Source organism: Sapajus apella, unplaced genomic scaffold (assembly GCF_009761245.1).
Source record: "Sapajus apella isolate SASKATOON/1434 unplaced genomic scaffold, GSC_monkey_1.0 scaffold106, whole genome shotgun sequence".
Taxonomy (NCBI): Eukaryota; Metazoa; Chordata; class Mammalia; order Primates; family Cebidae; genus Sapajus; species Sapajus apella.
In genome coordinates, this window is record NW_022437046.1 from 993,554 (window position 1) to 1,007,763 (window position 14,210).

The 14,210-nt window shown below is 43.8% G+C and overlaps 1 protein-coding gene across 9 annotated transcripts in view; it reads right to left on the minus strand.

Annotated features, from left to right (window-relative positions):
• Positions 1-14,210, minus strand: part of NUMA1 (nuclear mitotic apparatus protein 1) — a 77,005-nt gene that overhangs the window by 18,769 nt on the left and 44,026 nt on the right. For all 9 annotated transcript variants that reach the window (XM_032258924.1, XM_032258928.1, XM_032258922.1 and 6 more), the window contains 4 exons: positions 7,974-8,059; positions 2,834-2,913; positions 1,637-1,719; positions 942-1,022 (listed from right to left, as the gene is read on the minus strand). In XM_032258924.1, the coding sequence (XP_032114815.1) occupies positions 942-1,022; positions 1,637-1,719; positions 2,834-2,913; positions 7,974-8,059 (330 nt within the window). The remainder of the gene's footprint in view (positions 1-941; positions 1,023-1,636; positions 1,720-2,833; positions 2,914-7,973; positions 8,060-14,210) is intronic.

Here is a 14,210-nt window from a genome sequence, read left to right on the forward strand (position 1 = left end):
TCAGAACTGAGGTCCTATGGCCCAGCCAGCAACATTCAACTAGAGATATGTTCACCCTACTTGCCCCCTTCCCTCCCACCTCCCCTAAAGATATACCCAAGTCAGAGTTCCTGACTGACTTCACTCCTGACCACAAGTGAAGTGACTGGTAAGGAAAGTAATACAATCAGAAAGTTGGTTTTATTGTTACTGTTGTTGCTGTTTTTAAGAAACAAGGTCTTGCTCTGTTACCTAGGCTAGAGTACAGTGGCACAATCATAGCTCACTATAACCTCTAACTCCTGGAGTCAAGTGATCCTTCTCAGCCTCCCAAGTAGCTAGAACTACAGACACACACTGCCACACCCAGCTCATTTTTTTAAAAAATCTTTTTTGTTGAGACAGGGTCTCACTATGTTACCCAGGCTGATCTTAAACTCCTGGCCCCAAGCAATCCTCCTGCCTCGGCCTCCCAAAGTGCTGGGATTATAGGCATGAGCCACCACATTATATATAAAATTATATATAAAAGCTTCCCACAGGCCAGGAAGCTTTTATATATAATTATATTGGCCTCTTCCAGATGACCCTACCAGAGGAAAGGATGAGATAAAGTTAAAGTTCTATGGAAAGCATACACACACACAGAAACACATATAGGAACAGAAAATAATTTCTATGTATTATCCTAAAACACATTATAGTTAAATATATGCACATAAAAAAGGACTTGAAGGTATATCCTTTAAAAAGTTAGCAACCTCTGGGTATGAGTTTATCGGCAACTGCTATTTCCTTCTTCATGCTTTTCAACATTTCCCAGATTTTCTATGATTAATGGAAATAATTACTACAAATGTATTTTTAAAAAGACCAGCATCAGCTATTTAAAGAAAAACGAGTTGGGTGAGGTAAAGCATGGGCTAGGCCCACTAGTTGGGGTGGCTTACACAAGGGCTTACCTGAATCTTATATTCAAACTGTTCCCAGTCCCTGGGGCTTTTGGAGCTCACGGTAGAGTGGTATAAGAGCAGCATGGTCATCTAGAAGCCAAACAGCAGGCAGTCACTGAGTGGGGCTGTCTCTCTTCTCAGTGCTCCTATTCTGGGGACTCTTCCAAAACTCCTAGAATTCAGCAGCCCCAGGCCACCATCCTTAACAGCTCCAGGAAATGCTTTTTTTTTTTTTTTAATTAAGGACACAATGCACACTGTACAAAAAGCTGGGTGCCAAGATTCCTGTATGGCTCAATTCCTGAACTCATAGAACCCTGGGTGTGAAGCTTTAGGTACCCTCTACAGGCCAGTACCCAGAAAGTGCAGAGAGAATGATGTAGACTGAGCTATAATAAAAATATGGTGATAGCTGAGTGAGACATAATTTCTGCCAGGTCTCTGCCGAGGACCGCAGTAATGGTCTAGTAAACTGCTGTTTGTCTGATAATCTCTGTCATAAGACCATGGGCTCCTAGAATCCTTGGGCTAAATTAGCCTCTGTCTCAGACAGGTGACTGCCTGGTTCTACCTCCAACATACTAGAGCCCCAGGAATAAGGCACCTACCATCTCCCCTTGGGTTAAGAGAAGGCCCTGCAGGGTCCCTCAGGTACCATCACCCCTACCCTGCACTGCCTCCCCAGTCTGGCATTCCTTAGGTACCTTGGCCAGTTCCAACTCTGATCCCTCTAGCACCTTCTGTGCAGACACCAGGCATTCTGGAGAAGAGGGATGTTTTCGGTTTTCTGCAATGACAATGTAGAAAACAGGGTGAACTTCCTGGGAACCATACCTGAGATTCCAAAACACTTAAATCTGAGGAGTAGAATGGCTGTCTCTGGTGGGGTTATGAGATGTAGGGCTCCTTAATCCTATACCCTCTTTCCCCTGCCTTACAATTTTCCATCTGAAGTCTGTTCTATCCTGGGTCAGTCCATGGGGTACAGGGATAGTGGAAGAAGAAGGCAGCCTGGGAATTCACAGCAACTCTGGGTCATGACATTGCACTCTCCCACCCACTCACCAACCCTCTCTCAGCACCACAGAGGAAGAATGCAGAGATGCCAGGTGACTTTAGAATCCAGTTGAGGTCACAGAGGAAGCCTGCAGCTGAGTCAGAAGAGGACAACTGAGGATACCTGACTCTTATGCTGCCAGAGGGTCTGGGCTCAATTACTAACACCTTGCTTTATCGAACTATAACCTCACCTTTCCTATAATTATCTGGGAGTGGAGATGGCAGCTAGCTCCCCATATCAAAGATGAGGACTCTGCGGTCTAAGGCTGAACAAGGGGAGAGGAAGTGAAAGCACTGCACTGGAATCTCTGCATGTGTACTTATTTAATCTACCCAGCTGCTTAACACTAGTTATCATCTCCACATTATACATAGGGAACCTATGTCCAGAAAGTCATACAAGCAGTGAGGGGGAGTCAAGATGAACCTTAATCTGCCTCTGCCCCTATAACTATCGCCTAAGCAATTAATTCAAAGTTATTTGGGGAAAAAACAGTTTTTCTTGCAAGGGAAAGAGAGTCATTCTCTTCTGTCTCCTTGAAGTTGGGGGAACAGAAGCTCAAGGTGCTCAGAGTCAAGGCGATCAGTCCCAAAAAGTGACCTTCTGGGTCCACCTGGATCTCTGAGATGGGCTCTAGGACTGAAGGGACACTTCTTACACCAACTGATGGAGGCATCACAAGACTCAGGGGATGTGAGCCAGCTGTTTCATCTTTGCATTAAAGAGTAGGGGGCCTTGAAATTTTTCTCCTCCAGACACCCATGAACTAGTTCCTCTGGACTCTCCAATCTCACGAGCTGAGGAAGCAGCTTCTTCACAGCTGGATAAGAAAGGTGCTTACTCTGCAGAAAACTGCACACAAAGTCCAGTCTCTCTGGCACCGGCTGCTGCAAGATTTGCTGTCCCTCTTCAGTGCCATGGCTAGGAAAAGAACAAGTATTAGGACCAGAGTATTCAGCAATCTTTGCCTCCTTGCTGCTGCATTTCATACTACCTCCCCATTCCTTCCAGTCTTGATCTCTGCTGGATCTGGAAGAGAACCAGACCAGACTCTAGAGGCAGATGAGAGATACCAGGACACCATTTATCCAGATGGAACTGTGTGGTGGATGAGAGGTGGGGACCTGAGGCATGGAGTTCTGGAAAAGATGGCACTCTGCCTTCCTATTTGCAAATATAAAAAAGCTCCGTGGAAAGGGGCAGAGAGGAGACAGAGGCAGAACAGATGAATGGGAAGCTAGATGACACCTTCTGAAATGGCTCACCTCTAAACTGTCAGGAGGCCCGGAGAACACACCTAGGGTAATAGTGAGAGAAGACCACAGGGAGGGAAAAACACATCCAAGAACTGAAAGAACAGGAGGAAACAAGGCTCTGAAGTGACAGCGTGAAGTTCCCACACTAGGCTGAAGGCCGAGATGGTAAAAGCCTTCCAGAAGAGGATCCCAGGGACTAGTACTCTTTTCTCTTTTCTTTTCGAGACAGAATCTCACTCTGTTGCTCAGGCTGGAGTGCAGTGGCACGATTTTGGCTCACTGTAACCTCTCTCTCCCAGGTTCAAGCAATTCTGCTTCAGTCTCCTGAGTAGCTGAGATTACAGGTGTGCACCACCACGCCCAGCTAATTTTTGTATTTTTAGTAGAGATGGGGTTTCACCATGTTGGCCAAGCTGGTCTCAAACTCCCGACCTCAGGTGATCCGCCCACCTCGATCTCTCAAAGTGCTGGGATTACAGGCGTGCGCCATCAAGCCCAGCTGGAACTAGTATTCTTGATTAGTGGTTGTCTGTACTTGCTTTACTGGACGAGCAGGCAGTGTGAAGAGAGCCATGAAGGGAGGGAGACAGCAGGGGGAGCTCTCACACAGCCCAGGGACGAGGCCCCTGGATGCCTCAGCTAACTGCAGCTCCATTTTCAGAGGCAGCAGGTAACTTCTGAAATACCACTTCAAGTTAGAAAGCTGACTTCTCTAGGCTACAGTGGGAGATCCTGATTAGTGGGCCCCCTGCTTCTCAGAACCTAAACCCCTAGATCTCAGCCAACCTTCTGGAGGGCAAGGCAGGCTCAGAACCTTCCAATGCCAGAGACATCCTGCAAGCACACGCATCATCCAAGCCAAGATTGAGTACCTCCCCTGCAACACCCCATGTGATTACAAAGCCTTCTTCCAAGTGAACCACCATCCCAGAGGCACTCTGTCTGGATAGCTGCTCTGATAAGAGACTCCTACAAAGTCTTGAGGAGATGTTGGTCTCTTCACAGACTCCCAAATGAGCCATTTTCCTTACCCACCCACAATCTGGAATGTTGTGACTCCTTGGCTCAGTGTAGAGCAATATTTACCTCAGAGTATTCTATTAACTAAAAATAAAAAGAGGTTCTCAGGTGAAATGTTTGAGAAATTCTGGGTTAAACTAAACTGAACATTTTCTAAAGAAGAAGATACGGCTGGGCGTGGTGGCTCAAGCCTGTAATCCCAGCATTTTGGGAGGCCAAGGTGGGCGGATCACCTGAGGTTAGGAGTTTGAGACCAGCCTGGCCAACATGGTGAAACCCCATCTTAAAAGAAAAAAAAAAAAAGAAGATGCAACATGTATTATTTCTGAAACTCATTTGATGACAAAACCCTTTCCCCTCCCCCTACATGTAAGTAAAGTTGCATGGTGCATGCTTTAGACAACCGTAGTCCTAGAGAAATCTAGCCCATCCTTTAAGACTGTGTTGAAGTCTCATCGCTGTCAGGAAGCCATCCACAACTCCTGCCAGTCATGCCTCCGCTGTCCTCCAGGTCTTCCTGCCGCACTCACGAATGCAAATGCATCATTTATAACTGCCCACTCCAAGTGCACTAGCTGAAAGCCAGGAATAAAGTAGGTGCTCAGTAAATACAAGCTGAGTGGCAACTGAGGGATGCTTTTTACTAAGAGCAGAAATAAATGTCAGCAAGACAAATGTCACGGCTGTAAGTTTTCTGGCAAAATCCTTCCACTATACTTTGCTATTCATGCCTCACAGCTATCAGAGATCGGACTACCTTGTTTGCTTTAGGCTATTCACGCACAGAAAAATAGAAAGGGAAACTTGTCAGAGGGGTTGATCCCAATTAATTTTCCCATAGAGAAGGCCAAGCGGCCAAGCAATTAAACCCTCCTCAACTCCCACAGCTTCAAAAAAAAATTTTTTTTAAACAATTATTTTTCTCAGGGTGCCCCTTGTCCAGTGGCAGACAGGAGTCACCCAGTTCCCACAGCTTTTATCTCCCTTCCAACCTTGCCATCCTCTGCTGCCTTCTGCTGAGAACCAGGCTGCTGATTTAGGTTGGCTCCAGTAACGATTTCAGAAACGCAAGAGCCAGAACGTATTAGCCAAGAACCTCCATTTCCCAAAAGGAAGCTAGTCTGCATTGTCCTGGATCTGAGATGGAGGTTAGCATTAACCTGGGATTTCAACACCGCCCACCTCCAACTCTCCACTTCTACTGCAGTTAGGTTCAGGCAACACGCTAGAAGACAACTTGAAAATGAGCACCTTGAATTTTTGACCCTTCCTATGAAAATTTCCTACCAGGTTATTAACCTACAGTGGTTAACCCAAGGACAACACACATCCCTACTCCTGGTTACATCTACTGCTCTTGTCACCAGGCCAAGGAAATTTCTCTCTTCAAAAGCAGAAGTTCCTTGAGCTATTCTGAAGTCAAAAAAGCATGCTGCCCCATACTGTGTGTTACAATACAAGGCATATTATACCTGGCTGCTTCATTTTTAGTGAGGTTAAAATTAAACAGAGTTAGGTATTGCCAGCTTAATGGTTTTACCAGCCATTGATGTCAGGTGCCTGGATCTATCACTTCCTTAGGGTTTGCAAAATAATGATTTTCAATTAAAGTTGCAAAATGCTGACTTACATGTGGTATGCAACCCCAACTATGAAGGTCCTTAAAAAAAAAAAGTGAATCAAGCTTAGATCTATTTATCAGTATATAGGCAACAAGGGGAACAGTTAAGCAGCACCATGATAATGCAATAAACAAATTCCAGGATTTAGGGATTTCTATAAGATTTTTTAAAAAATGAGATGGTGTAGAATGGGCAGAGAAAAAAGCAGGAAACAAAACTGATGAAATGACCCCCTGATGAAAGATCTTAAACACCAGGCTGAAGATTTTAGATTTCTATTGGCCAGATGCAGTGGCTCACACCTGTAATCCCAACACTCTGGAAGGCCAAGGTGGGTGAATCACGAGGTCAGGAGTTTGAGACCAGCCTGACCAACATGGTGAAACCCCATCTCTACTAAAAATACAAAAACTAACCAGGCATGGCGGCAGGCACCTGTAATCCCAGCTACCTGGGAGGCTGAGGCAGGAGAATCGCTTGAACCCAGGAGGCGGGGGTTGCAGTAAGCCGAGATCACGCCACTGCATTCCAGCCTGGGCAACAGAGCAGGCTCCGCCTCAAAAAAAAAAAAAAAAAAAAAATGAATAGTCACTGAGGTTTGATGAAGAGTCACTGAAGTATCACAAAGAAAACAAGACTTGAGAAAGATTCTTGAGAACTCAAGTATAGGAACGGACTGCAATAAGGGCAGATTAGAGAAGAACTAGGTCATGAGGGCCTAGGATCCAGAAAGAGGCAGAGGAAGGGACATGAGATGTGAGCAGAGAGGATGATGACCAATTAGAGATCAGTGCCAAGGAGAGAGAGAAGGCAAGATGATGTTGAAATGTCCGGCCTGGATAACTGGGAGAGAAAATGGTAGTGTCTAAACCAAAATAAGAATAGTGACTTCTTTTAGCAGTACTAAGACAGGTGCTGGTTAGAGCCATGTGGTGTTTTAAAAAATCCTGTAAGACAACCTATGACCAACACACATTTCAAATAAAAAAACACTTTAGCAGACTCATCTATCCTGGGCTACTTGGCCCCACTAGACTTCACTGATGGAGAATACCAACTCATCTCTTCACTCAACAAACATTAACTAAAAGCTAATCAAGGTGCTGTCCTAAGCTAGGTCGGGAGAACCCCAAGATGAACCAGACACAGTCTTGGCCTTTGATAAGCTTAATTCTACCTTCTTTCCCTATCAATGAGCTGCCACCTATGAATAGGTAGCTAAAGTGCTTGCTTGACAGAGATGTGAGTCCCTGATACCAGTTCCTAACTGCCACATATGGCACATAAACACCTTCAATTAACACTTCAGTCTCTCCTTGGCCTGGGGCAAACAATCTAATGTGCTTTCTCTAAAATTAAAAAAAAAAAAAAGACTGATCTATATTTGGTCCCAGAAAGGTAGGATACTGGGAGGACGCCCCACTCTATTGATTTCCCAGATAACTGTGATGTTCAAAAGAAATATGCTAAAGATACAGACTAAAAGGCCAAACTACAATCCTTGCTACATGATAACAACAAGATTATTAAATGCTCATGGATCTCAGAAAGCAAGTTAATTGAGGCAGTAAAAACCCCAGAAGTGTATTTCTAACGGCTTAGAAAGAGGCGTATCTGTACTGTGCTATATGTTAGAGATGACATTTGTACTTGTTTCTTCTTTCCTTCAGGTTTGAGAGCCTCCGTTTTCTTCCCTCAGAGGTTGTAAAGACGGCTTGTGGGATAAGGTAAGGATGAGCCAAGAAAAAAGGGTTGTAGAAGACTTCTGGTGAGACAAGAGAATAAGGAGCCCTAGTGGCCACTCGTAAGAATGTGAGGGCATGGAGCCTTGGAGGCTCTCCTGTGCAAGAGTGCAGAAGCCTCAGGATAGGACAAGCATGAAAACTCTCCTATGCAGTGGCACGGCGACTGGAAGATGAGGTCAAAGTATTCTTGCCTCTAGGTCCCACCCTGGCTTATGATGTCCCAATCTTGCCCCTGATTTCTGGTCATAGCCATCACCAAGGAAAGAGAACAAGTGGAGCCCCCATCCCAGCAATCAGCTTTGCCTTTGAGGCTGGAGAGGGGTATGGTGCATACTCACATTCTGTCAATGATCTTGATGAAGATGCTGCAGTCCTGGAGCTGCAATATAGCCTCCACAGGGTCAGCCACACGCAGACTGTTCACCTGTGAGCCAAAGGGAACGGCCTGGTGAGACAGTTAAAAATGCCAGAAGCAATGTGTTTTGTTCTTTTTCCCAGGGGCTCAATATAAGTGCTTACAGTTGCAGGCTACAGGAATAAAAGAACTGATGATTCTCAGATGTTTAATTTCAGGAAGGAGTGCTGTTGCACTCACTCATCCAGTTACAGCCACCTGAAATGCAACCATCAGAGAGTCCTTCTTTTAACTTCAACTAAATGAAAGCTTAAACTCTCCTAAGATGTTCCAGCACTGGGAGTATGCTTTTAGGCATAAAATGGTTTTGGAAGGATACACCAATAAACTGCTACTACCGTGCTTCTAAAGAGAGGAACTTGACAGCAGGGAGTCTGAGGTGGGAAAAGAAAGGCTTTTACATTATAACCCTCTGGAGCTCTTCAATGTATTATAGCCCTTTGTATTTCTTGAATGTTTACATTATCAGTTTCTGTATCTCTTGGATTTTTATATTATTGCCCTTTTGTAGCTCTTGAGTTTTGAAATATCTATTCAAAACTTAAATCTTACACATATGCTGTACACTCCCACAAAGATATAAAATCTTGTTGTTAATGCATTCTTATTCTTTCCACACATAAAACTTTGGCTAAGGGGAGAACGGAAGGACAACAGGGGAACAAGATGATTTTTTTAAAAGCGGTGAAGGGAGCCAGGCACGGTGGTTCACACCTGTAATCCTAACACTTTGGGAGGCCAAGGCGGGCAGATTACTTGAGCTCAAGAGCTCAAGACCAGCCTGGGCAACATGGTGAAACCCTGTCCTACAAAAAAGTACAAAAAATTAGCTAAGTGTGCTGTCGTATACCTGTAGTCCCAGCTACTTAGAAGGCTGTGGTGGGAGGACCACCGTAGCCCTAGGGAGGCCGAGGCTGCAGTGAGCTGAGATTGCATCACTGCACTCTAACCTGGGTGACAGAGCAAGACCCTGTCTCCAAAAAAGAAAAAAAGACAAAAAAGAAATGAAAGAAAAGAAGAGGAATTGGGAATCTCAAAGAAAAACTTCTTAATTCTGATTTAATTGCCTGTTCCCATTCTTTGGCTTCAGACAGGCATCCATCTAAATCAGCCTGAAACACTAGAAAAGTCACCAGAGGTCACATGCATCAGGTACACAGGTTATTAAATAAGCATACATGGTCGACTTCTACAGGAAAACCTCATGAATTCCATGGGCACTAAAGTTCAGAAGTAGCCTGGGCTGAAGTTTCCTTTTTTATTACTATAGGAAGAAAGGGTTTGCTAAGTTAATTATTCACATATTCACACTAAGAGGGGAGAGAGACTGAGCCTGCTTTAAGAAACAAGGCATTTTAAATAACTTCAGCTTAGTGGTTACGTACAGACAACTAGATTCTAGTGCTTATAAATGTGTTCTATCTATTTGGGCTGGGAGCCAGTACATATACATTTTGGGCCCAGCTCTTCCACAAACCTGCCAGGAACCTTTGTTACGAACTTTATTTCTCTCTGCATTAGTTTTCTCCCTTGTCAAATGGATGGAATCCCTACCTTATCTATTTTAAAGGACCAGCATGGGCTCAAATGGGATTATGGATGCAAGAACACATTAAAGAATGTAAAGCAGGCCAGGCATAGTGGCTCACACCTGTAATCCCAGCGCTTTGGGAGGCTGAGGTAGGAGGACTGCTTGAGGCTGGGAGTTTAGGACCACTCTAGGCAATATAACAATACCTTGTCTCTACTAAATAAATAAATAAATAAATAAATAAATAAATAAATAAGCAATCAAGCAAGCAAGCTGGACATGATGGCATGCACCTGTAAGTCCTAGCTACTTCAAAGGCTGATGTGGGAAGATCGCTTGAGCCCAGGAAGTCAAGGCTACAGTGAGCTATGATCACACCACTGCGCTCTAGCATGGGCAACAGATTGAGACTCTGTCTCAAAAAAAATTAAATACAATGAAAACAACTTTTAGGCCAGGTCTGGTGGCTCATGCCTATAATCCCAATGCTTTGGGAAGATGAGAAGGGAGGATCGCTTGGGCCAGGAGTTTGAGATCAGCCTAGGCAACATAGCAAGACCCTGTCTCCAAAAAAATAAAATAAATAAAAACAGCCCGGCATGGTGGTGCATGCCTGTGGTCCTAGATGCTCAGGAAGCTAAGGTGGGAGGCAGGGGATTGCTTGAGTACAGGAGTTCCAGGCTGCAGTGAGTTATGAAGACACCACTGCATTTCAGCCTGGGGCACAGAGCAAGACCCTATCTCAAAAAGAGGAATCTTTTAGGTGAATCCAAATTAAAACAGGTTAAAAGGTTTTGTTTTTCTTTAAATATGAAATAAAATATGACTATTAGCTGGGCATGGTGGCACACGCCTGTAATCTCAGCTACTGGGGAGGCCGAGGCAGCAGAATCGCTTGAACCTGGGAGGTGGAGGTTGTAGTGAGCCAAGATCGTGCTATTGCACTCCAGCCAGGTTGACAACAGTGAAACTCCATCTCAGAAAAAAAAAAAACAAAAAAAGAAAGTATGACTTACTGAAGTCTTAAGGAGTTTGCTAATATGTTTATATGTATACTGTCTTTTGAAAAAAGCTCAATCTAATTGGTCAGGACAGGTCATTGTAAGTTTTCTAGGAAGATTCTGAAAACTTCAGGCCAAGATTCCATTTTACCTGTAGAAAATGAAGAAACTGGCACGGCTAAACCATTTCTTAACAATATCTGCAATCTAGGTAAAGCAGTCAAGGGCTATAGATGCTTCATCACTAGCAAGACTAAAAAATCATATCAATTAGCTGATGTAACATCTTCTAAGGAATCTGGATTCATCATATATACCAATTAAGTGATAATCCGGCAACAGTTCCTTTCGTGGATATGAAAATATTTTTCTTCCTGTGAATTATTTTGCTCTCAAATGAGAAATCATTTAAAAGTTGAGGAAGTAGAGAAGTTCCTTCATCTCTATTCAGGGCATAAAACATGAGAGTGAGGACCAAGCTCACTGCATAACCCAAGAGTTGCCCTTAAGGATTGCAGGGTTGCTTAAGGTTGTCAAATTTCAAAATATCCTATAACAGTTTATTCATTATTAACTGATGTTTACAGACCAGTCTAAAGCTGTAATTTAAATATTAATAAACCAAATTACTGAAAATTCAGAAGACAAAAAACAGAACTCCCGGCCGGGTGTGGTGACTCACGCCTACAATCCCAGCACTTTGGGAGGCCGAGGCGGGTGGATTACGAGGTCAAGATATTGAGACCATCCTGGTCAACAAGGTGAAACCCCGTCTCTACTAAAAATACAAAAATTAGCTGGGCATGGTGGCGCACACCTGTAGTCCCAGCTACTCGGGAGGCTGAGGCAGGAGAATTGCCTGAACCCAGGAGGCAGAGGTTGCAGTGGGCCGAGATTGCACCATTGCACTCCAGCTTGGGTAACCAGAGTGAAACTCCGTCTCAAAGAACAAAAAAACAGAACTCCCGTTAATTCTATTATTTTCATACAGGTACTTCTGGCATTTTCGTGTATTTCTTTCTAGTTGTTTTTTCCTTGGCAATTTTTTTAAACCATAGTTGGAATTATCATGTGTGTGTATGTGTATGTTCTATGTCACTCTTCTCACTAACATAACAGAAGCATTATTTCATGCTACTACAGTTTCATAAAATTCACTTTAGCTCCACAGCTTTTGTTTAAATTTAAATAATTCTCTATAACTATATTTATTTATATCTATTTTTAAGAGACAGGCTCTTGCTATGTTATAGGTTGGAGTGCAGTGGCTATTTACAGATGCAATCATAACTCACTGCAACCTCAAACTCCTGGGCTCAAGCAATTCACCCGTCTCAGCTTCCCAAGTAGCGGGGCCTACAGGTGTGTACTACTGAACCTGGCATATATAACTATACTTAAACATTTTCACGTATATTCTTTGTTGGTTTTTTTTTTTTTTTTTTTTTTTGAAACAGGCTGTCACTCTGTTGCCCAGGCTGGAGTGTACTGGCACGATCACAGCTCACTGCAGCCTCAACCTCCGTGGCCTCAGGGGATCCTCCCACCTCCTGAGTAGCTGGAACCACAGGGGAACACCAACATGCCCAGCTAATTTTTGTATTTTTTTTGAAGAGACAGGGTTTTGCCATGTTGCCCAGGATGGTTGCAAACTTCTGAGCTCAAGTGATCCTCCACCTCAGCCTCCCAAAGTGCTGAGATTACAGGTGTGAGCCACTGCACCTGGCCTCATACATGTTTATTGTGATTTTTGAGAAAAGGATATAAGTAGCTGCTGTAAATAAAACTAGTCTTAGGCCGGGTGCAGTGGCTCACGCCTATAATCCTAACACTTTGGGAGGTCAAGGAGGGTGGATCGCTTGAGCTCAGGAATTCAAGACCAGCCTGGGCAACATGGCAAAACCTGGTCTCTACCAAAAATGCAAAAAATTAGCTGGGTGTGGCAGTGCATGCCTGTGGTCCCAGATACTAGAGAGGCTGAGGTGGGAGGATTACTTGAGCCCAGGAGGCTGAGACTGCAGTGAGCCGTGCACTCCACTGCACCACTACACTCGAGCCTAAGTGACAGAGTAAGACTGTCTCCAAATAAATAAAACTAGTCTTGTGTTTATTCTCTGTAACAGTAGTAGTCACCGGAAAAATACGCCTAGAACCTAAATAAATAGAAACCAGTCAACATAAAATAATGTGGCTAAAGGAGCCCCCAACATTCAGTTACCTGCATTGAACTAGAGACATTGCTCAGGTTCCTCTAAAACCCAACCAGCCTTTTGGGGTGGAAAGGTGAGGAGAATAGGTGAAGGAAGAGACAAGGTTTCTAATACAGAAAAATATATATATATATATGCAATACAAATATAAAATATGTAAATATAAAATACCCATTTTAAGCTATAGAAATGAAAATTACATCCATTTCAGAAACTGAAGACTAAGAAATGTTGGCAGCCAGGTGCAGTGCTACGCCTGTCATCCCAGCAGTTTGGGAGACCAAGATGGGAAGTTTGCTTGAGGTCAGAAGTTTGAGACTGGCCTGAGCAACTTAGCAAGACCCCATCTCTACAAAAAGTTTTAAAAAATTAGCCAGGCGTGTGCCCCTGGGGCCCTAACTACTTGGGAGGCTGAGGCAGAAGTACTGAGGCCGGGCACAGTGGCTCATGCCTGTAATCCCAGCACTTTGGGAGGCCTAGGTGGGTGGATCACGAGGTCAGGAGTTCGAGACCAGCCTGACCAACATGGTGAAACCCCATCTCTACTAAAAAAAAAAATACAAAAATTAGGCGGGTGTGGTGGCGCACACCTGTAATCACAGCTACTCAGGAGGCTGAGGCAAAAGAATTGCTTGAACCCAGGAGGTGGAGGTTGCAGTGAGCCGAGATCGTGCCACTGCACTCCAGCCTGAGTGACAAAGCGAGACTCTGTCTCAAAAAAAGGAATAAAGAGCGGGGAGGGTAGGAAAAAAAGAAAGAAAAGAAGGATTGCTTGAGCCCTGAAGTTTGAAGTTACAATGAACTATGATTATATCACTGTACTTCAGTCTGGGCAGCAGAATAAGACTCTAATGCCTATATTTTTTAAAAAGAAAAATGGTTGGCTCTTCAATTGGCCCTAATTAATCAGTACTCAGGGTGAATACTAAAATATCCTGTGCCAACTAGCATGCCCAGGAAATGTTTTAAGTACTAAGAACCATGATTTATTAAGATACTATGCTAAATGACAGCATGTGTGTGGGCACTTGTACATACTAAATGTATCTCATTATCCTTGTAATAACCCCATGAGGTATTTTATTTTGTGTTTTTCATGGTGCCAAGAGAAAGCAGAACTCCATGAGGTATTTTAATTTAAAAATATTCCTATTAAAAAAAAAAAAAAAGATGCTGAGAGGCTAACATGCCCTGGGTAAGAGAGGCCAGCACTGTGATTCTATGCTGAGTATCTGAGTCTGAGGCCCATACTTATCACCACACTTCATGGTCTCCTCTGTTTCTTTAGCTTTATTTATTTTTTATTTTTATGTACATTTTTGAAACAGGGTTGTTTCAAAATGTGTTGCCCAGGCTGGAGTGCAGTGGTACAATCATGGCTTACTGCAGCCTCAACCTTCTGGGCTCAACAGATCCTC